At 38.7% G+C, this 22,248-nt stretch overlaps 1 protein-coding gene across 6 annotated transcripts in view; it reads left to right on the plus strand.

Moving 5' to 3' along the window:
* Window positions 1-257: 257 nt before the first annotated feature.
* The window catches only part of usp7 (ubiquitin specific peptidase 7 (herpes virus-associated)), a 74,836-nt gene continuing 52,845 nt past the window's right edge, over window positions 258-22,248 (plus strand). For 4 of the 6 annotated variants that reach the window (XM_072268960.1, XM_072268961.1, XM_072268959.1 and 1 more), the window contains exons 1-2: window positions 259-951; window positions 17,889-17,993. In XM_072268960.1, coding sequence (XP_072125061.1) covers window positions 882-951; window positions 17,889-17,993 — 175 coding nt within the window. In that variant the 5' untranslated portion in view covers window positions 259-881. Of the gene's footprint in view, window positions 952-17,888; window positions 17,994-22,248 lie in introns of all 6 variants that reach the window. The other 2 variants (XM_072268956.1, XM_072268958.1) reach the window with 2 other exon arrangements.

The raw sequence follows: 22,248 nt of genomic DNA on the forward strand, positions 1-22,248 counted from the left end.
CAGTGCGGCATCCCGAACGGTGAGGCCTCTCAGCCCATCGGTGGGGAGTTTTCCCAAAGAATATGGGAATCCTTTTTGTGTAGAGAGAAGGAATGAGGAAGGAGGATTTTGGAGATAAATATTACACGTATTTCGGTTGACACGCTTACCCCTCAGTTGCCGCGGTCTGCTGACGAGACGCCACTCTCCCCACCTTGTTGATGCCCGCCCGCCCCGCCTCTCAGCCCAGCCGGGCCGCGCATGCGCGTTGCGGACGTGACATCTGCGTCGCACCGCCATTTTCTGCACGGTGCGAGCAACGGGCTGAGGAGAAGAAGAAGGAGGCGGTGGCAGCGGCGGCGGCAGTAGTTGCAGCAGTAGCAGTAAGGCCTATCGAGCGGGGGCGCAGCTTGAGAGACAGCGAGGGAGGAGGGTACAGCGAGAGCAGGCGCTAGCCCGGCTGTTGATCGCCACCTCAGCGCAAGCAACGAGCTGCTCGAACACCCCCCACCACTAAATCGGCGTCGACTAATTTTGTTTTGGAAGACGCCCGCCCGCACCTCCTCCGGTGTTGGCCTAATAAAAAGCCGCTAATTTTGATTCTCGGCTCCCTCCCTCCCCTCCCCTTCTTCCCCCCTCTCTCCCCTCCCTCTTGCCCCCCCCACCCTCTCCTCTCGGGAGGCGCTGGCTCTCCCCCCACCTCTTTGGGTGCAGGCCGAGGCGAGTTCCCCCCTTTGCCGTGACGAGCGGGGAGGGGGGAAGCTTCGAGCGCGTAAACCCCGGGCGAGATTGGGCGAATCGCGAGCAAATACGTCCGGGTTTCCGTTCCTGTCACCAGGGAGCCGTCGCTCGCGTCCAACCCCGAGGTGAGGGGGCCCGAGGCGGAGGCCGGCGGCGACACCATGAACCACTGCACCAAGCCCGAGCAGAATGAGCAGCACCTCAGCGAGCCCGAGGAGATGGAGATGGAAGGTAAGCAGCAGGCCCACCGCCTGAACTTCTCCATCCGCAGCCCCCTCCTTACTCAGCACTATTGCCCCCACTCCTTCACCCACCAGTAACAAGAATATTCCTTCCCCCTACAATCAAACACCCCGAGCTAAAGCTAGGCCGCAGGCTGAGTGCGCGGGGTTTAGGTCCCCTCCCCCTCTTCCATTGGGCACCACGAGTGGGCCCCAGGCCTCCCTCCAGTTAACCCTCCCTTCTCCTATTAGTCTGCCAGATCCCGAATTATTTATTATACGATCTTCAAGTAACAAGGTGCCTGTTTTCATTTAAACATGTGTTTTGAAGTGTAGCAAACAAGGCCTTTGGCTGCTGGGATCGAGAGCTGATACGACCCAATGGCCTCCAGATCTGTGCAGCATTTGCTATCTCATGCTGGTTTGGCTTGTTTTATTTACCGTCAGTGTCTATTTTTCTTTGACTGGGACCTCACTGCAGGCTTTTGAACAGAGGTTAATGACAGTATGTTAATGTTTTTATTTTGAATAACTTATAGAAATTAAATACTTATGACAGCCAACAAAGCTTTATTTTCATTAAACTTTTTGTTTTAATCTTAACTTTTTAAATCAATTCTATAATGAAGATGTAATTTAATTTCTGAAAAATATTTCCCGTTCAAGCAACATTGATTCATACATCATCTTTCTAATTTGTTACTGGCTACAGTTCTTGAAACTACATTTTCTCCTCCCATAAGCACAACTTAATATGCAGTCATCCAGGCACTTGATAAATGTTCAAACTCTTCACAGAGCTTTGTAATTATTTTGAGGATAAACTGAATGGCATAAGGTGTGAACAATGTCAATTATGTTGTTGTGTGATTAGAACTTGCTGCTTATCCGATGTTTTCACCAGTTGGATTGTTGCAATGTACCCCCAGTCCATTTGCCCCACTGTGTCATTGTGGGTAACAGTCCTACTATCATTTCTATTCCTCAGTTATACTTATAATTAATCTGTCATTTGCCACTCTTAACAAATTTTTGAAAATCCATCCATAGTTTCTCCTAAAAGTAAAAATGTGTTATTTTGATGCATCTTAACATTGAATCTAGGGTAAATTGTCCATGTTATACTGGTGCATACTTTAGATGTCTTATGCTAATTTGGGAATACAGTCATTAGTTTAGAGTTGGCTATTCTTCAGCATGTTTGAAAACATACACTTCTCTGAATTGGATGTGAACAGACAAACTTTATGGTCAATTTGTGTTTTGCAATCTGGATGATTAGTAAAGCTATAATGGTTGTTCAGCTGGAAAACCTTGGACAACTGATGCTAACATCACTTCAAGCACCTTTTGCAATCTTTCAAAATTCCAAATATTTTAACATCAAATTAAGTTTAGTTGAAATATAGCTATCTCTGAAAGTGAGGTTCCATGATCCTTAGGAATGTTGACCGGGTATTCATGATCTCAGTTAAATGATAAACTATATGGTATTGGAATAATGGAATGAGCTCCTTACCATATAGTGGGAAGAAAAGATAAGGTTTTTGTTTAACTCCTAGAAGACAGTACTTAACTATATAGAACTACACATCACTTTGGAGTGTCATTTCAAAATGTACTTGTCTCTGAACTGGGATTTAAAGCCATGGCCACCTGTTTCAGACAAGAGTCGGACTACTGAGCCACAGAAACATTTGGCTTTCATGTTGGCTGGACTGCAGAATAGATGGTAATTATGGGGTTTTGGTGGGGGGGGGGAATATAGCACATTATCACTTTATTTGGGGAATAATGTATTTTCAATGAAGTGTTCATACTATATTTTCTGGTTACTTCTGGTTGAAAAGTAACTACATCTAGTGTTAAAAGTTTATTCAAGTTCATTTTATTGTCATTCAACCATATGTCTATACCACCAAACGAAATTTTCCGCTGGACCCAAGGTGCACAACGTAATTTGTATAGCTCGTCATGCATAAAGTAATATTACCACAAACAAATTAACAAATTTATGACAAAAGTTAAAAAAGTAAGCATAACTTTACTGCACTTCATACGTGATGAGACCTGGATGGCGGCAGGGTTCAGTAGTCTTGCAGCCTGCAGGAAAGAAACCGTTTCCTGTCCTGATATATTTTGTCCTAATGCTGCAGTATCTAGCTGGGCAGTCATGCATCATCATGGTGAAGAGCAACAGGCTGAGCTCGCAGATCTGGTGCTCGGTGTGATGGAGCTAGAGATGTTTCTGCCAACTGGACTGGATAGCCTTTCTATCAAGTCCAAGATCCAGTTCCATAAAGATGTTGAGACCCAATGAGGACATTTTACCCACCATCTTTCAAGGGATGATGTAGAGTCAAAGAGAACATACTTGTTTTATGTAACTATGATTGTGTGAAATTAGTTCCAGTAAGAATTTATTCTTGCTTTCTATCCTATTCTCTTTCAAATGCAGAAATTAGTTGAGCTAAAGTTGCTGAGGTTCCAAGTAACATTCTGTTTATATGTTCTCAATCAGGGGTAGGCAACCTTAAGCATAAATGATTTTGTAGCATGCGTTATTCATTAATTTTGAGACAAAACATAACTAGATGTATTTAAATGGATAATTCCCATATTTCAAGTGTTTTAATGGCATTTATCTGGCCCACTGTCCGCTCATTAGTACGTGATCCAACCCACAGAGGCAAAAAGGTGGCCGACCCCTGTTCTAAATGTATCTTCCTCAAGGCTCTAAATTAACAACTTAATGATTCTCAAATGACTGGGTTTTCCAATTGTAGCTGTTCTCAATAGCTTTTATATGATGTGTAGAAAAAATTAAGCTGGAAGATCTTCAGTTCTCTGCAGGAGCAGTTTGGTGTCGGGTGTACAGTGCATTCCCATCACTGGTCAGTAAAGTAGAAGCAAAAATTAATGCTTTCACATATGATCAATGATTCTTTGTAATACTTATTATAAGAAAATATTTTAAATACAATAGGGAAACATGGAATTACAATCTTTGGTTACTTAATACATCTCAGAATTTTAAAATTATCAAAGAAATTGTGCTGTTCCATTTCCCACTATTTTTCATTCACCCACAAAGCATTGTAGCTTTATATTTCTGTTGAAGATTAATTTTTTTTCTGTCTTTATTTAGTATTAATAAAATTTTCGTAGTACTGTGCATCAATATTTATGTCCTCAATTATTTGTAGCTGTCGGCTTAAGTTTGAATGTTTCTTGTATCATTCTTGCCTTCCTGCCCCTTTTATTCTCTTTCCAGTCCTGATCAGGGGTCTAGTTTCAAATTGTTGAAAATCCATTTCCCTCCATAGAAGCTGTTTGACCTGCTGAGTTCCTCTGGAATTTTGTGTGTGCTACTCCAGGTTTCCAGCAATTTTGTTTTATTTTGGAGCTAAAATATTGTACTCAGCAAAAACAGGCAGGCTGTATGGTGTTGCTAGCCATTGACATGTTAGTTATCTTTTGATTTCAACAATAGCAATTGTGTTTGTGAAGCTCATCTGATGTGTGTTTGGAGGTGAATGTAGACGCCAGTTCTTGGATGGCAGAGACAATCACAGTCGGGACAAAGGAGCTGTCCTGTTTCTGTAGGCATGGCTGTTACTGTTGTCTTCTGTCAGGCAGTCTCCAATCTGTGTGACCAGGTCCAGGTTCGATGTTCTGAGCAAGTTTAACCAAGGTGCAACAACCAGTTCTGTCTTGTGCCCTATTTTCCAGAGAACAAGCCCACTTATAAGCAATGCTGGCTTTCACACAGTCTTTATATCCCTTAAGAGTTCTATCGCGGTTTCTGTTTGCTCATGATAACTGGCCATAGAGCAGGTGCTTGGGGAGTTTGGAGTCCTTCGTGTTTGTCCAGTCCAACAAAGTTGTCCTTTCAGGATTATGGTTTCAATACTGGTAGTCTTTGCCCTTTTGAGGACTTCCAGGTTTGTAATCTGCTCATGCCAGCGGATGCCCATAATGGATCTCAGGCTGCACGTGCGGGAGTGCTCCAGCAGTTTGAGTTAGTTGCCTTTTGAATATGGTCCACATTTTGCAACCACACCAGAGGACAACAGCCTTGTACAAGTTGATCTTGGTGGACATCTGGATATTGTGCTTGCAAAGCGCACATGATGTCAGGCAGCCCAGGCTCTGACTAACCTTGCAAATCCTGGCATAGATTTCTTTTTCCAAGTAACCATCACCAGAGATGACACTGCTGAGATACTTAAATTCCTTTGCTACCCTCAGTTCTGTGCTTTCAATGTTGCTCGAAGGCCGCACAGTAGTGGATCCAGGTGCAGCCTGAAATAAGGCCTCCGTTTTGTCCAGACTGGTGGTGAGGCCAAGCTGATGCATTGTTTCTGCAAATCTCTCAATAACCAATTAGATTCCGTGTGGGCAATTAGAGTGCTTTGAGGATGATTCTTTTAACTGTCTTTGACATTGATATAGAAACATGGAGGAGATGGATGTGTAAATATGCAATTGGAATATCTGTGGGCTAGTTGAAGGAAAATTTTGTTTAATGCTATTTAAGCAACTGATTGCCTTACTGTAATTCTGACGTTTTGTAAAGCAGTGTCTTATTGTGGGACAGAAATAATTATTTTGGTGCACTTTCAGTACTACACATTTTGTATACTCAAAACTAAAATGCTTTCTAAAAAGGGGAATGAAGAAGCTGAAGATAATTGCTCCTTAACGTGCTTAAAAGTCATGTTCTTCGCCCAACTGGTAATGTGTTTATGCCCAACACAGGTAATCAGTAAAAATAGAAAATACTATGGGAATTTTCTTTGGAGATGAGAGGTGATGTTATTGAAAGTATTTATTAAAAATGCAAATTAGACTTCCATCAATGATTTGCCTTGCTAAGACTTGTGCTGTATGCTCACAATACTAATGGAGCCATAGGTTTGTACTTTCAGTAAATGCATGCAAAAAAAGTCTATCTAAAAATAAGAGTACGAGCCAGTTTAGAGCTTGATGCACCATTCACTAATGCCATCTTCGACTTTTATGCCACTTTCTCCACAACATTCCTCAATTCTCTTAATCCAGAAGTCTTTGCTCTGTTTTAAGCAAATTCAATTAAATCCTCCCTACCATCTGGGATGGAGAAATTTTCTGAATGGATTGTCTTTCTGAGACACTTGACATCTTGTTTTAACCATTTCAACTAAGAGAAGCATCTTCACTGCATCCATCCTGTCACGCCGTCTGAAATTCAGACATTTCATAGAAAATGAGAGGTGATTTCATCAACTGAAAACAGTGGGGCAGTGTTCTACAATTTGCTATCTCATCTTGATTGCTGTTGCTGGGATTATAGAACATAGAATAGTACAGCACATTACAGGCCCTTCGGCCCACAATGTTATGCCGACCCTCAAACCCTGCCTCCCATATAACCCCACACCTTATCTTCCTCAGTTTATTAGGTACTCCTTTTAAATTATATTTTAAAGACGAGAGTTATTATGCCAGAATACTAATTTGCATTATTGGAGGTGCAGTCTTTTGGATTGCATGGTAAATATGTCTGTTTATTGATAAAAGGCCCCATGACAAAAATACTATAGCAGATTATTTAGCTGTTTTGGATTCCCTTGATTTCTAAATTATTCTGGTTATAAGAATATTGGTTCTTTGAGGTTATAAGAAGCAGATTTATTAAACATCTTAACACATATATTCAAGTTTTGCTGGGCCAGAAATATCTATAGTGGATTTTCATCAATTTCATTTCCATGTATACTTTGGGTCTTTAAAATACTTTCAAATCTTCTGTGGGCAGCTATATTTAAGTCATCTGAGTTGAAAAGCAGTTTGAAATTTTGTGATACTGTCTAATGGAACATAGTATCACATTTGTGTAGATTAGAGTAACTGAGCTGAAAGTGACATATTGTATTTTAGAGCTTTGCTGGCTTTAAATGTTTGACCAATAATATTGCTCACTTGTGAATACCCGCGATTTTACTTTTTGTACTATTCTTTCATTATTACTAATGCTATTTTCTAGCTCTTCTGAAGCTATATTGTCTGGTTCTGAGTATATGATCCATCTAATTACCTTAACACTTGTGCATATTTCTACCACTTTGAATTTCATGTACCTGTAGTTTTTAAATACTGAATATTTTAAGACTACTACATGCATCAAGTTGAAGGTAATATATCCAACTGGGTATGATTAAGGTCGAAGCTACTTGAGAGGCATTAAAGCACGACTTTCGATATCATGGAATCTGCAGCAATGCGAAATAACAGATATGGCTAGATTGTAATGGTTTTAAGTGGAATTGATGCAGCAGGGTCTCAGTTGTGGAACTGAAACAACGTGAATGTCACAAAAATAAGCCCTTTGGAATATCATGTCCATGTTGTCTGGTACTATTAAACTTTCAGGATGTTCTCTTGTGACAGGGAATGAAGCAGATCTGAGGTGTTGGGGGAGAGAAAGGGCAAAACAAAAGTAGAGTGACTCTAATGGCATTTGAAAGTAGATTAATTTTGGTTATGGGATTGGCATTTGCTTACTGAAACCAACCCAAGGATTTGATGGTACTTCTTTCAGGCAATTCCTGACTGGTCCATACTTGGGTTGGGTAGTAGAGGTCAGAATAAAGTGCAGAGAGTATTGGTGGATTTGTTCAAAACAAAAAGCCAGCTTGGTCCAACTCTTGAGAGCTTGTAATTATTTTAATACTTGACAAGAGCATTTTTTTGGATCTTACTGTTACAGGACATCGTGTATCAAATGTATAGTAATGTTACTGCCATTTTACAGCATTATGATCACTAATTACAGAGCCCTTATTTTGTGAAAATAAACTTGTGAATTGAACTGCTAGTGTAAGGCAGAATAGCTGTTTCATTTTAATTATAGATTTTAGTTTTAATTAACATTTGCCTATCATAAATTGTATTTTCCATATTCTTGATTGCAGAATGGATTTGCATTGTTTAAGGCTCTTTTTCCAAAAAATTAAGTCTCTCAAACTGATATAGTTATCTTGATTAACAGTGCATGATGGTATAAATTATAGAACTTTATAGCACTGCGAGTACAGTTTGAAGTGCCAGTAAGATGACTACTGTAGATATTTCTACAGCTGTTGCAGTTAGTTTCAGTTACAGATATTGTTTGTTTATTGGATTGTGATGGGGAGGATAGTTTCCAAGTTATTGCTGTTCAAATGTAGGTTTTTAAAAAAAAATTGTTCTCAAATAAAAATTTGTCACGGCTTTTAACTATAGGAGAAATTGGTGTGGATTCCTCATTCCTTCACATTAGTGTTTCTGGTCACTTGGTTTTCAGAGGACAATTCTGAAATGTCTTGGATGGTGAACACTTCTGTCCCTTTTATACTCTCCATTCATTCACTTAGTAAGTCGCACTTAATGTGAATCATGGGGTTTTGTGAAGGCTCAGCTTTCTGAATTATGTCATATCCAAATGTTTTATTCTTAAATTATTAGTGGTGTAAATTCTATTGAGCTTAATTTGTATAATATCAATTTTCATAATGTCTTGAACCTGTGTATCTTGCATCAAGTTGTTGATATGGGATATATGTATTTGCTGGTTTTAGAAATCTGCATAAATAGGTAGGTAACCAGTCTCTGAATATAATGTTGCATCAGGTTTCACCCATGGCAGCATAGAGGTTAGTGCAGCACTATTATAGCTCGGTGTTGGCGTTCAGTTTCAGCGGCCTCTGTAAGCATGTACGTTCTTTCTTGTGTGGGTTTCCCCCAGGTGCTCTGGTTTCTTCTCACAGTCCAGAGATGTACTGGTTAGTAGGTTAATTGATCATTGTAAATTATCCCAAGATTAGGCTAAGATTAAATCGGTAGGTTGCTGGGTGGTGTGACTCAGAAGGCTCTGTTTCACGCTGCATCTCTGAAGAAAATAAAACTGCATTCTGACATGCACAGGCTCTTTTCGCATCTTTCTGAAGGGACTACTTTAAATGTGGTCATTTGTTGGGATTTACATTAACTATGGTGGAAATGGTTTTGTAAATCTTCAAGTTTTTGTTCTGTGTACTTTGGTTACTCGGTAAATAAGACACATGAACTATTACTGAGGAATTTATTTTTTAGGTTCATAAGAAATGGATTCCAAGATAATTTAGAGTACCAATCTGGCAATAATTGAATTGTTAGACGTTGTCTTTCAAGCTAAAAAGTGGTAATGTCACGATTGAAACCATTCTTTTTGGGTCTCCCCTCTTTCAGTATGCACTGTCATCATTGGAGACACATTCCCTTTGCAGACTGTGAAAACCTGAACATAATCTTTCACTTATTGGCAAGTTCCACTTTAACACTAGAGATTTTTTTGTTTTCACTTGGCTTGATTCTCATAGCTACTGTAAGAAAATCTTCTGCAAGCCTCTTTTTGCACGCATTTCCTTTTATTATGGCTGTCAAACTATTTAATTATTTGTAAAATTAATAAGTCTTCTGAGTTAGATGAGTTGAACCAGCTGGTATGTTAGAAATGCCATCAAATGCCAGATGAGCATGTGGATTTTCCTTTTACATGGCATGATTCAGTTTCAGTAGAATACTCATTGCACTTCACATCCAAGAACTGTGCCATCAAGAATCGCAGAAGACTCATCGGATCACAGATTTTTCGTTCCCTTTTCCCCCCTGCCATTGTGAATAAAGTAAATATTTACGTTCCTTTTCAGGCAGCCATGTCGTTGCTTCAGTTGTCTAGATAACCTTATGTTGTAACCATAATGGTGTGAGAATAAGTTTGCAGAATATAATCTTGGGAGACTAGTCAAGCAGAGAAAACTATTTCCGATTGCCTGCTTGCCCTTGGTGTTGTGCCAATTGTTTTAATGCATTTTACAACATTAAACGTTAGGTTGGTAATGGTTCTGTGCTATGGATTTTATTATCCTGCAAGTTATATTTTTAAATTATAGAATTTAATGACGTTTGAATATATCAAATACTGAAGGCGGTTAGGCTGTTTTATGACAACGTTGTTTTAAAATGAGAGGTTTCTGAGAAGGTAATAACTTTCAGGTTAAAAATGGAGATGCTTTAAAAAAACTTTACATCAACTGTTTAATAACTAAGCGTGCTCATTTTTGATGTCTTCAACTGTTCCTGGTTGCTGAAGTGCAGAAGAACTGCTTTCAATGTAGACAGTTTAGAATGTGAAATATAGAATGTAGAATAAATTTGTTTCACAATAATGAACTTGAAATTTCACACTGCTCTGTGAGGTTCTTAGAGAACAGCAGGGGCCAACAAAAAATGAAAAGTGAGTATAGGTAATAAAATATAGAACTGTACCTTGAGGTTGACGTTTCAATATGTTTATTTTCCAACTGTATTGTTATAGTTGTAGAGTCAAAAGTGCAAGTAATGAATAATAGATTTGATTATTCCTGTGGCCTACGTATTTTGCACTGGTTTCCCAAGATAGTTACTGTGTTAAAGAATCGACAGTGAATTTACATTTGTGATGTCAGTACATTATTTCAGAGTATAAAGTATGACTTAATTGAGAGATGAGGCAAATTGGACAGTTTAAGATAAATGCCTTCCTACAAAATGTAATGGAGCAAGGAGGAGTTAAAATTTTCTCAGTTAAAATAAACTTCCATTTTCAATAAGTACAGGGACTAATGGCTCTAGAGATGTCTGTTGTCTGACAAAATAGTTGTAGTTTTTAAAATTAATTTGGTCAGCTGAGATATTGGAACATTGTAAGTCTTCCTGTGCAGCAAACCAATTTCTAATTTAACTTCCAGGTTACCATGGAGTCAGATATACAGGCAAAATTGGGACCTTTCTACCATGTTGTCCATTGTAACAATCTACCCCAATCCTAGTTACCCACATTTGGATCCTTAGGTTAGGTTTTTTGCTTTGGTGATTCAAGTATTTGTCTAGATATTTCTTAAATGTCATTACCAAATTTATTCAAATGTATATAGAAATATCAAATCATACCCATGCAAGATGCCACCTTCGGCTGAGTAGGATGCTATAATTTTCTCAAACTTCTAGTTAATTTCTTCTGTTAAATTTGTTAGTATTTGGTTACCAACACCTTTTAACTTTGCTGTTTGCCAGATGTTCGTGACCTGTGTCCTTTCCTTGGATGGACCATAACCATTTGACGACATCACCTGATTTTGAATTTTACTGGATGTTGTAGATCCTGTTTTCATTGTGTACTTTCCACCATCGCACAGCTTGTGCAGCATTTGACCAAAGTATTTCTGAATATCTTTACTGCCGGAAACGCATCCTGTTGTCAAAAATTTAAATTTGATTTGCTTCTGTGTCAGTCCTGGAATTGAGCATTCTAGAAGAAAAATGCTTTCATCTTTGAGTCAATGCTCCAGGAAGCAGCTTGAAGAAAATACTGATAGAGCAGGTCATAAAATTTCTTAGCACCTGTGCTCTGGAACCTGTCTTGAGCTTGGTTTGCAGTTGGAGTAGCATATGTACTTGATACATTGTGAACCTATATTTTTTGGCTCTTAGAAATGCGTAATATCATAAAAATTATAACAGTGCCCTTTAATCTTTAAATGAAAGACAAAATCATAGAAACCTATTAAGGAACTTCAAAAGCAAATCTTTTTGTATTTCACCAGATGAAGATATTTTTCCATTACTTTAATCTTTCTGCTGTAATGTCTTCCACTACTCGACAAGTATTGGTTAGCTTCCAGTCTTGGTTTTTGTTAAACCAAGGAGCAGAGCCAGTTGGATGACTGGCATGACAGTAGATCAAAAAAATTACTTCCAATCCTAAATTGATTTCATTTTCATGAGCCAAGACTCAGTTTTCAACAATTTGAGTGTAAAATTAATCATAGGTTAATCAGTATAACTGAATAAACTAAATGTAGAAATTTTAGAGACCAGAGTAAGAATCATTAAAATTATGGACGAGCAAAATTGCTGGCATTTGCATCCTAGCCAGCAGTTTGATCTTACGCCAGTTTCTAAGTGTTCTGGTTTCGGGTCATTTCACAGAAGCAGATGGGGTGTGAAAATGGCTCATAGGATGCTTGCCTTCCTCAGTTATGATATAGAATATAAGAGCACAAACATAATTTTCCAACTAAATAAACCTTCGGTTAAGTTACACTGTAAGCACTGCAATTTTGGTTGCCACTCTGTCGGACGGGTAGTACCCTCTGGTTTGCAGAGGTGGCTTGACTGGATTGCAATATCTTAGTTACAAGGAAGGATTAATAATTTTGTTTTTCCTGAAACCGGGAGTGTAGAGATACAAAATTGTGTGATGGGTAGATAGTAAGAATTAATTTTTCATGATGGTGTCTAAAACAAGAGGACATGAGGGTAAGGTTGGAGCTTGAGGTTATCTTTAGGACATGATATTTAAACAAACAAGCTTGGTAAACTGAATCTCTGCTGTAGTTCAAAGTCTGACTGAACATTTTGTGATGGACCTACTTGGAAGAAAAATTATTTTGAGGCAGTTTTCAAATCAAGTAGGGTATTTTAAGCCAGTTACGTAGAGTATCTTCAATTCTTCACTACAGATTGTGCTTTCTTACAGGTTGTAAACATAATGGTTTTGGGCAATTTGCTCTTCGGACCTCTCACCTTGCAGTTCTTTTTCCATGCAAATTGTGAGGGATTCTGAAAAGTTAACCTTGGGCTCTGATTACTTTGTATAATGTTGCAATGTAAATGAAGTATAGTGTTACATTACACAGTAAAACAATTGGTGGGGATGTTATGCTGGCAAGAGAATATTAAATCTGTAATGATAAGTGCTACAGTTTATTGAGAGGAATTGAATACAGGCATATGGAGTTTTGTTCCATTTATATTGGACATTGGTGAGATGACGTCTGTACTATGTATTAGTCACAATTATGGAAGGATGTTAGTACATTGGAAGATGTTGATATCGTATGTTGAGTTGCAGCTTTATTTTGTACTAGATAATAGCTGGGATGTATTGAATGCCTTATAAGGAAGGCTTGCACAGTCTAGCTTTGTGTCTGTCAGAGTTGTTCGAAACACATGTTCCTGAAGAATGTAGGCAAGGTGAATGTAGCTTTGATGTTTTCCACTGTAGTACAAACTAGCAGTGAGGTCACTTTTTTAAAAAAGTGGTGTCCCATTAATTTGGGTGTGAGAGTCTTTACAATAGTTTTCAGAGTAATGGAGAGTCTTTTTCGATCTCTGCCTCAAGAATATTCAGATACTTGAAGCAAAGGGGTTAAAAGCCTAGAGAAACATGATGTGGAAGTTGGTCGTTCAGCCGCAATGGTAAATGGAAGAGGAGGTTGAAAGGACTTCAGTAGTCTTCTCACTGTATTTTAAATGCATTAATAGGTTTGTATTTGCACTTAGGTTGTGAACATTACTAAGGCCAACAATGGTGCTTGTCCTGAGTGACACTAAAGAGAATGGACACACTGATGTACTGCAGTCCTTGCCAATGTTATGAATTTAGGGGGCCAATAAAGATAGAACACTAATTTTTACAAGCCAGCATCTTGTATGACCTGGAATGGAAATTGTAGGTTGTGCACTCCGGGGTGTACTGTGTGCTTGCTTCTCTTTCCATACAGTGGAGGCAAGAATTTTGTGTGGCTGTTTCGGGTTTTGGATATACATTTTATTTTTGTTTGCACAAAGGCAAGATTGTCTGTGATGCTTTGCTCTGAAATCAGAATCAGGTGGAGGAAGAAGCTGTTCCTGAATTGTGTGTGCCTTCAGGCTCCTGTATCTCCTTCCTGATGGTAGCAATAAGAGGGCATGTCCTGGGTAATGATGGATGCTTCCTTTTTCAGGCTTCAGTCCTTGAAGATGTCCTGGATACTACAGATGATGATGGAGCTGACTAAGTTTACAACTGTGCAGCTTATTTAGAGGATGCGCAGTAGTTCCCCGCTCTCTCTTCTCTCCTCCCCCCCCCCCCAATCTTTCCTATACCAGCCAGTTAAAATGCTCTCCAGAGTACATAGTGATAGAGAATAGTGTACTGCAGAGAAACAGGGGTCTTTGGCCCATCTAGTCCACAACGAAGCCATTTAAACTGCCTACTTCCCATTGACCTACACCAGGCCCATAGCCCTCCATATCCCTACTATCCATGTAACTATCCAAACTTCTCAAAAATGTTGAAATCAGGCTCACATACACCACTTGTGCTGGCAGCTCATTCCACACTCTCGGCCCTATGAGTGAAGAAGTTTCCCCTCATGTTTCCCTTAAACTTCTCACCTTTCACCTTAACCTATGACCTCTGGTTGTAGTCCCACCCAACCTCAGTGGAAAAAACCCTGCTTGCATGTACCCTATCTATACCCCTCATAATTTTGTATATCTCTACCAAATCTCCTCTCAATTTTCTATGTTCTAAAGAATATAGTTCAAACTTACTCAATCTTTCCTTGGGTCCTTCAGACCCAGCAACATCTTTGTAAATTTTCTCTGTACTTGTTCAACCTTACTTCCGCCTTTCCTGCAGATACAGTAGGTGACCAACACTGCACACAATACTCCAAATTAGGCTTCACCAATATCTTGTACAACTTCAACATATATCATCTGTACTCTGTGCTCTACCTGTGATGCAACTTTCAATGAATTATGGACCTGTATTCCTAGAACTTTGCTCACCCACAGCCCTCGGTGCCCTACTGTAAGACCTACTCCAGTTGATCCTAACCTTGCATTTATCTGCATTTAATTCTATCTGCCATTTTTCAATCCATTTGTGCTGCTGATGCAGCTCCCTCTGCAAGCCATGAAAACCTTCCTCACTGTCCACTACATCCCTAATCTTTGTGTCATCTGCAAATTTGCTGGCAAAGTTAAGCATGTCATCCAGATCGTTGATATATAGATGACACACAACAAAGGATTCAGCACCAATCCCTGCTGCACACCACTAGTCATAGGCCTCCAGTCGGAGAGGCAGTCCTCTACTACCACTGGCTTCTTCCATAAAACCAGTGTTTAATCCAATTTACTACCTCATCTCCCATGTGGAACCTTGTCAAATGCCTCACTAAAGACCATGTAGACAACATCTGCTGCCTTGCCTTCATCCACTTTCCTGGTAATTTCCTCAAAACTATAAGATTGGTTAGATGTGACCTACCAAGCACAAAGCCATGCTCTATAGAAATTTGCAAGTGTTTTTGGTCACAACAAATCTCCCTAAAGTCCTAATGAATTATAGCCACTGTCATGCGGCCTTTGTAGTTGCATGAATATGTTGGGTCCAGGTTAGGTCCTCAGAGATTGAGGACTGGCGTGTGCCCTTTTTTTTTTACCCTTTCTGAAGTCCACAACCAGTTCTTTGATCTTACTGATGTTGAATGTGAGGTTGTTACTGCAACACCAACTAGCTGATATATCTGTCTCCTGTACGCACTCTCGTCACCATCTGAAATTCTGCCAACAATGGTTGTATAGTCAGCAAATTTATGGGTGACATTTGGGCTGTGCCTAGTCACACAGTCATGGTGTAGAGAGAGTAGAGCAGTGAGCTAAGCACATATTCTTGATGTGTGCAAGTATTGATTGTGTGCAAAGTGGAAATGTTACTCCAATCTACATGTTGTGGTCTCCTGGTTAGGAAGTCAAGGATGCTGTCAAGGTGCTGTGTAGCAGCACTCATTTGAATCAGAACCAGGTTTATTATCACTATTATACGATGCAAAGTTCATTATTTTGCAGCAGCACAGTGCAAAGACAACATTAATATAAAGTACAAAATAGTGCAAGAAAAGGAATGATAAGTCGTGTTCTTGGACTGTTCGGAAATCTGGCATGGGGAAGAAGCTGTACCTAAATCATTGAGTGTATCTTCAGGCTCTTATGCCACCACCTTGATGGTAAGACAATAAGGCATGTCTTGGATGGTGAAGGTCCTCAATGAAGGATGTTATTTTAAGGCACCATCTTTGGAAGGTGTTCTCAGTGATGGGGAGGGTTGTGCTTGATGGAGCTGGCTTAGTCTACAACTCTCGACAGCCTACTGTACATTGGAAATTTGCAATAATCTTTTGTTGACATACCCTCCTCAAACTGCTAATGAAATACAACAGATGACTTCTTTGTGATTGCTTCAATGTGTAGAATCTAGTACAGATTTCTCTTTCTCCACCTCCTCCAACATACTGACATCCAAGAATTTGAATCTGCTCACCTTATTCACTGCTGAGCCCTCACTGGTGTGTATTTTTCTGACTCCTTAATTACAATCAATTTCTTGATTTTGTCAACATTGAGTATGAGGAGGTGGTTGTTGCAACACCACTCAACCCAATCTGTTTCTGTGCCTTGTTGTACCCTCTGAGCTCTTAACAACAGCGATATCTGTAAATTTATGACTGATATTAGAGATGTGTCTGTGATTGTCAGTGACAAGTGGAAAGTATTATCAGCCCAGTCCCTTTTTTTTTATATAGTGTAGTGGGTTTTTTCCCCCCTCTCCATTTAAAACTCAATATTTGTTTTCTTTCCGCTTCATGAACTGATAAGAGGTGAATTGCTGTTTTCATTATGATTTTAACAATGGCTATCTTAATCTCAGTTTGTATTATTGAGAGAGAGATATATATATATATATATAATATGAGATAATTCTCTTCTTGATTGTACTTATGTTCCTTTTAAATCAATAAGAACATTAATAAAGAAAGAAAAAGTTATATCACAGTCCAGGCATGCTTAGTATATGAGATTCTGATTACCTATTATTACAGAATGTGTTGGGTTGGTATGTGTTAACTGTTACAGATAGTTCTGTTCTAAACTGTTGCCATTTGGCTGTTCAAGTGCAAGCAACCTCTAGTTCTGCATTTTGGAAATAATTCCAGCACTTTATGACCAATTTAGAACTGAGTATTCCGTGTCTAAGGAATTCCTTAAATCTTGTTTTCTTTTGGGATTACAGTGCGATTTAGATTTTTGAGTGCATTCTTCAGCTTTTTTAAAATTCAGAGACTATTATTTAATTCAGCTGCATTTTAAACTACTAAATTTAAACTTTAGTTGACAGAACTCTGCCCTGTGCCACCTTGTGTTTAGGGGAAATGGCCGCATTACTGTATCTTCAAGTTCCTTCTGCCACAAAGCACCGGAGACCAAAATGGAGAAAATCAGAGTCCCATGAGCCTGCCATGGATGATTATAGATATTCTGCCCAATTTTTGTAGGTGGTAATTGCCCAAGAATAATGGTGGGGGGGGGGGGGAGGGCTATTAATTCTTAAAACATTCAGCGTGTTGAAGGAGAGGCTTGATGTTTGTGCTCTGCCAGGGGTCCTAAAAACTGACCTATGAACTGTTTTCTGCTTGAAGACACAAACTGACATCCATTTGTTGCTTTTGATATAGACAATGTTCCTGTGATTGTGCCAGCTTATTCTGAAGATTATCGCTTAGTCAGCTAATGGGATCACCGTCAATCACAAATATGGCAAATTAAGTTCATTTAGCTCTGGCACATTAGTAGAAATAATTTATTTTGTAAGCCTTTCCAGTAGGATTGCTGCTATACTGCTTGTCATCCAACCAGACCTGCCCACTTTAATACCCATCTAAATAATACAGATGGAAAACAAAATCAGTATTGTGATGCTATTACTCATTGCTTGCTTTGATTTTATTTCTTCTGCTCTGAGCATGATTATCCTCTTAATTTTACAAAATGCCTCGTTAACAACATGCTAAAAATGTTTTGATTTGCCTCTCGTTTGATGCCTTAAAGAATGTTTTGTTTCTAATTCATGTCTCTGTTAATCATGTCTTAGAAATAGCTTAGTGTAGCCACTAAATGGTGAGAGTTAGACTTAGTTAAGTTTGTCTGTTATTTGTAGGATATTCAAAATACATTCTTGTCCAAAGATACATATGGTGTCTGTAGCATTAATGCATTTAAATTTTTTTTTAGCTGGCGATGCAGATGATCCTCCACGAATTACCCCTAACCCAGTCATCAATGGTAACGTAGCGATGGCAGATGGACACAACAATACAGAGGAAGACATGGAGGATGGTAATGTTTTGTTTTTATAATTGTTTTTCAATTGACAACTGAATGCTTTAATTACGCTGACTCCTAAATGTTGTTCAGTTTTGACTGAAATCTTTTTTGGCATGCAACCAACATTTAACAAAGGTTCTGGGAATTTATTCTAGCATATCTGAAACAATGTATTGATGCTTAATTTGTTGTATATTTGCTTCTTGGGATATGATAGCTGCTGTAAAATTTCCTGCTCACCTCACTTGCATCTCCCTCAACTCTGCACTTTGGAATCACTGTCCTATCAAATTATTCATTATTCTCATCTTGCTGTGATGTTTTCCTTGAATTCATTGTACTGCAACACGACATAACGCAGTGTATGAATATGAGCTGTGAGGAAGATGCAGCAAAAATCCAGTGAATTGGACAGGTTGAGTGAGTGGCCATGTGCATGAAAGGTAAGTGTGAAATCATCTCTGAATTTAAAAAAAAAAAGTGGAGGCAGAGTGCTGTCTGAATGAAATTGATTAGGTAGAATGGCGCATTTAGACCAGGATGTCCTTTTTCGACCATTTGGTGAAAGTCAATATACAAAGATTAGGTATGTGGCCTTCATTGCAACAAGATTTTAGTTGAGCAGTAGCAATTGGAGTAGTATGGGCCACACCTCTGTTTACCGTTCTGGTCTCCCTATCTGGGGAAGGGTGTTCCAAGACTGATTATTGGGATGGTAGGATTGGTAGAGAGAATTGGCATAGCGAGGCATACTTCTGTTGGTCTTTGGAAGAATGAGAGTTGATTTCATTGACGTTTGCAAGATCCTGTTGGGGACTGGGTGGCATATGGTCAAGATGAGGAAGTCCCCAACTATTGATCACAGCCTAAGATAATTCATTTAGGACAGATGAGAAAGAATTTCTTCAACCAAGTGTGGAAAACAAAATAGAATAAATGTATTGAAAGAAAAATCACAAGTAGTTCAGATAGTTAAAGGTTTAATATAAATGGGGAGAGGACAGGAATAGGGTATTGAATTTGGATGATTGAGCATATATTGAATGGTAGAGCGAGTTTAACTGACCAAAAGGCATAATACTGTTTCTTTTATATTAGTGAAACTAAAGATACTATTTCATCCAATCACTGTCAACTTCCCTCATTTACATTTTTAGTTGTTCCTCTTCCCTTGTCTCTCTTCACGATCCCACTTTCCTCCTTCTCCTTTCTCCCTACCCCCATCTATCATCTGACAGGGGAAAGTGTGTTGGCAATTATTCAAAAGCAGTTTCACCAAATGATGCCAGTCCTGGAATTGACTTGGTCTTCCACCAATGATCTTGTGTTGTATATGGTACACTCAGTGACCACTTTACTAGGTACACCTGTACACCACCTTGTAAAGCACATGTCTAATCAGCCAATCATGTGGCAGCAACTCAGTGAATGAAAGCAAGCAGACATGGTTAAGAGGTTCAGTTGTTCAGACCAAATATCAGAATGGGGAAGAGCGTGATATAAGGAACTTTGACTTTGGAGTGATAGAGTTGGGGTGGTTTGAGTTTCTCAGAAATTGCTGATCTCTTCAGATTTTCATGCACAAGTTCAGAGTTTACAAAGAATGGTGAGGGAGAGGAGGAGGGAAAAAAAAGAAAAATTTGGCAAATGGTAGTTATGTGGTCGAAAAGTCTTTGTTAATGACATGTCAGAGCAAAATGGCCAGACTAGTTTAAGGGTACAGTGTCTCAAATAACCACACATTACAAGAGTATGCAGAAGAGCTTCTCTGAATACACAGAAAGGTTGAAGTGGATGGGCTGCAGCAGCAGACCACTAACATTCTCTGTAATCAGTGTTTTTCTATAACTTTCAAAATTTATTTGCATTTGTGTAACCTGCTGGATTGCAATACTGAAGGCATTGAAACCACCGCAGTAAATGAGATATTTTTCATATATAGAAGTGTAGGCAGGGTGATATATTTAATATTTGAAATGATTTCCCCTTTGAATTTTGTAGTAAAATCTTTCTGGAGAAAATACTTGATGCTTTGACAGAAGTTTGAAGACGTGCCACCAATTTTAAACAATAGGACTTCAAAATAGTTGTATCTGATTGGGCATTGTATACTTGCTGTATCTGGTTGTACATTAGTAATTACAATGATTTTGGATTTCCTGATATCCCATTGTGAAGTTTTAAAGGCTAAAATACAGATAATGCTATTGGTTTATACTTGGATAAATATTTCTTAAGGGCTAGATTTATTACACATATTAGTCTTCAGGCATTTCACAAATGAGCACTTAATGGGTTATATATGCTTACACAACTAAATGGAAGATTGAGAATTGCACACTTCTGGCAAGATGCCTCCCCATGGGGTAGGTGCTCTCTGATTTTTTAAAAAAATACTGGTCACAGAATCTTTCCCCCCTACTTGATGCACATCATGAGAGATTTCTCAGTTCTATCTCATTCATTCAAGTTGTACATACAAATAAGGAATGTGTCATTAATTTTAGGGGGCAAAGGAAAGTACATGGCCGCATCAAGCAATTTGCCAGTGCGCTACCAATTGTGTGTGCCCATTGTACATCAACTTTTAAAATGTTTATTTCTATTGTTTTGCTAATGATTGTATATTTTAACTTGCAGTGAAAAATTACTGCAAAAGTAATTTAAGTATAAAGATTCAAGATATTTTTATTTTTCCTGATCTCACATTTCATAGTTTCAACTCAGAAGCACTAAAGTAAGGTGAGCTTCAACTGAACTTGTAAAACACAAGTCTTTGCAAGACTTGTGCCTTTAGTGTTTAGGCTGTGCCAGACTGCAGGAGTGTTGAGTAAGATGTGAATATTCTTTATTTAAAATGCCAGTACTCCCAGTTATAGTGCAGCATAACTTAAAATTCCAGTACTGAGTGCAAACTCAGCTCAGGCAGAATTGAGTTGAAATGGCGATATATTGTGCTAGGTAATGAGAAATGCTTCAGCTGTTCACGGTGCATGCAGTCTCCCAAAAATTAATCGCAAATCTCAACTTATTCTGCGGAATTAGTAGTTGCTGATCAGTCATTCTTCCACTTAGACGTTACAACATAAAATTTGCCTTTTAGTGTTGTTTTTGGAGTTGATAGGTGATAGTAGATGAGCAGTGTTTTGCCCTGAATCAGCTTGAGGTTTGTTGCAGCTTAACCATTCTTACTAAGTGTATTGCATTGTCACACTTCAAACTGCCTCCCGAAGATTTGGGTTTCTTGGATAACCATGGCACTTAACTGGCTGTATGCTATCAAATTTGTTTTGGGGCAGCAATTCAGTACAAGGCTTAATTAAAAAGTGTCTTGTACAATAAGAAAATAAATTGTGCATGGGGCCCATCAGAAATCTGACTTTGGAGGGGAAGAAACTGTTCCAAAACTTTATCTTCAATTCCTGGTAGAGGGAAGATGCTGGAAATCTAATAAAGGAATGAGCTCACTAGTCCATAGCAGCATTCAAAAACTAGGGTTTTGATCTTTTACCTGAAAGATTAGTTGTTCCCCTTTCACTCCCCCTTCCCTCACTGCATAGAGTGCCTCGCCTGAATTCTAGGTATATCCCTAGACTGAATGAAGCTGCTGTGCAGTTTCCTTTTCGTGTCTGCTCCTTTTTCCTCTTCTCCTTCCGCCCTCCCCCCACCAACATGGAAATCGCTGTAAACATAACATCTGGCGTTTATACACTTGAGCTCACATTTTGACCATTAAATTTCATGGACACAAAATTGGAAAATCTAGGCTACAATAAAAATAGTTTGGATATTATTTATTTGATATCCTAAAATAAATCAGTGGTCATAATGCTGACTGTAAATATCGGAGAGCTATATTATTTACTGTATTTGATAAAATTTGAGTGTGAACCAAGCATGTTACACTGAACTGAGGTAGCTCAATTACTGGTAACTCTGTGATTTTAGAAGAGGGTGCTGAAAATAACCTTAAGTGCTTTTAAAATTATTGTACATGACATCTGGGTAGAAAACTATCATCCTAATCCAAGATCCAGCTAGGGCAGGAAAAGTTTTTTTTTCTCTGATCTGAATTGTGTTCTTGGTGCAGAATATCATCTCAAAAGTATTTGGGGAAGAAAGAGATAGAATAAAGAACAGTGCATAATTTCCGAAGCTGTTGTCTTCTGAAGTATTTCAGAGCAGCTAACATGAATAACAAGTTGGTGCTAACTAATGTCAATAATAGAATATTGATTGGCTCACAATTATTTTTGTAATAAGTATT

This window comes from Mobula birostris, chromosome 9, assembly GCF_030028105.1.
Source record: "Mobula birostris isolate sMobBir1 chromosome 9, sMobBir1.hap1, whole genome shotgun sequence".
Lineage (NCBI taxonomy): Eukaryota > Metazoa > Chordata > Chondrichthyes > Myliobatiformes > Myliobatidae > Mobula > Mobula birostris.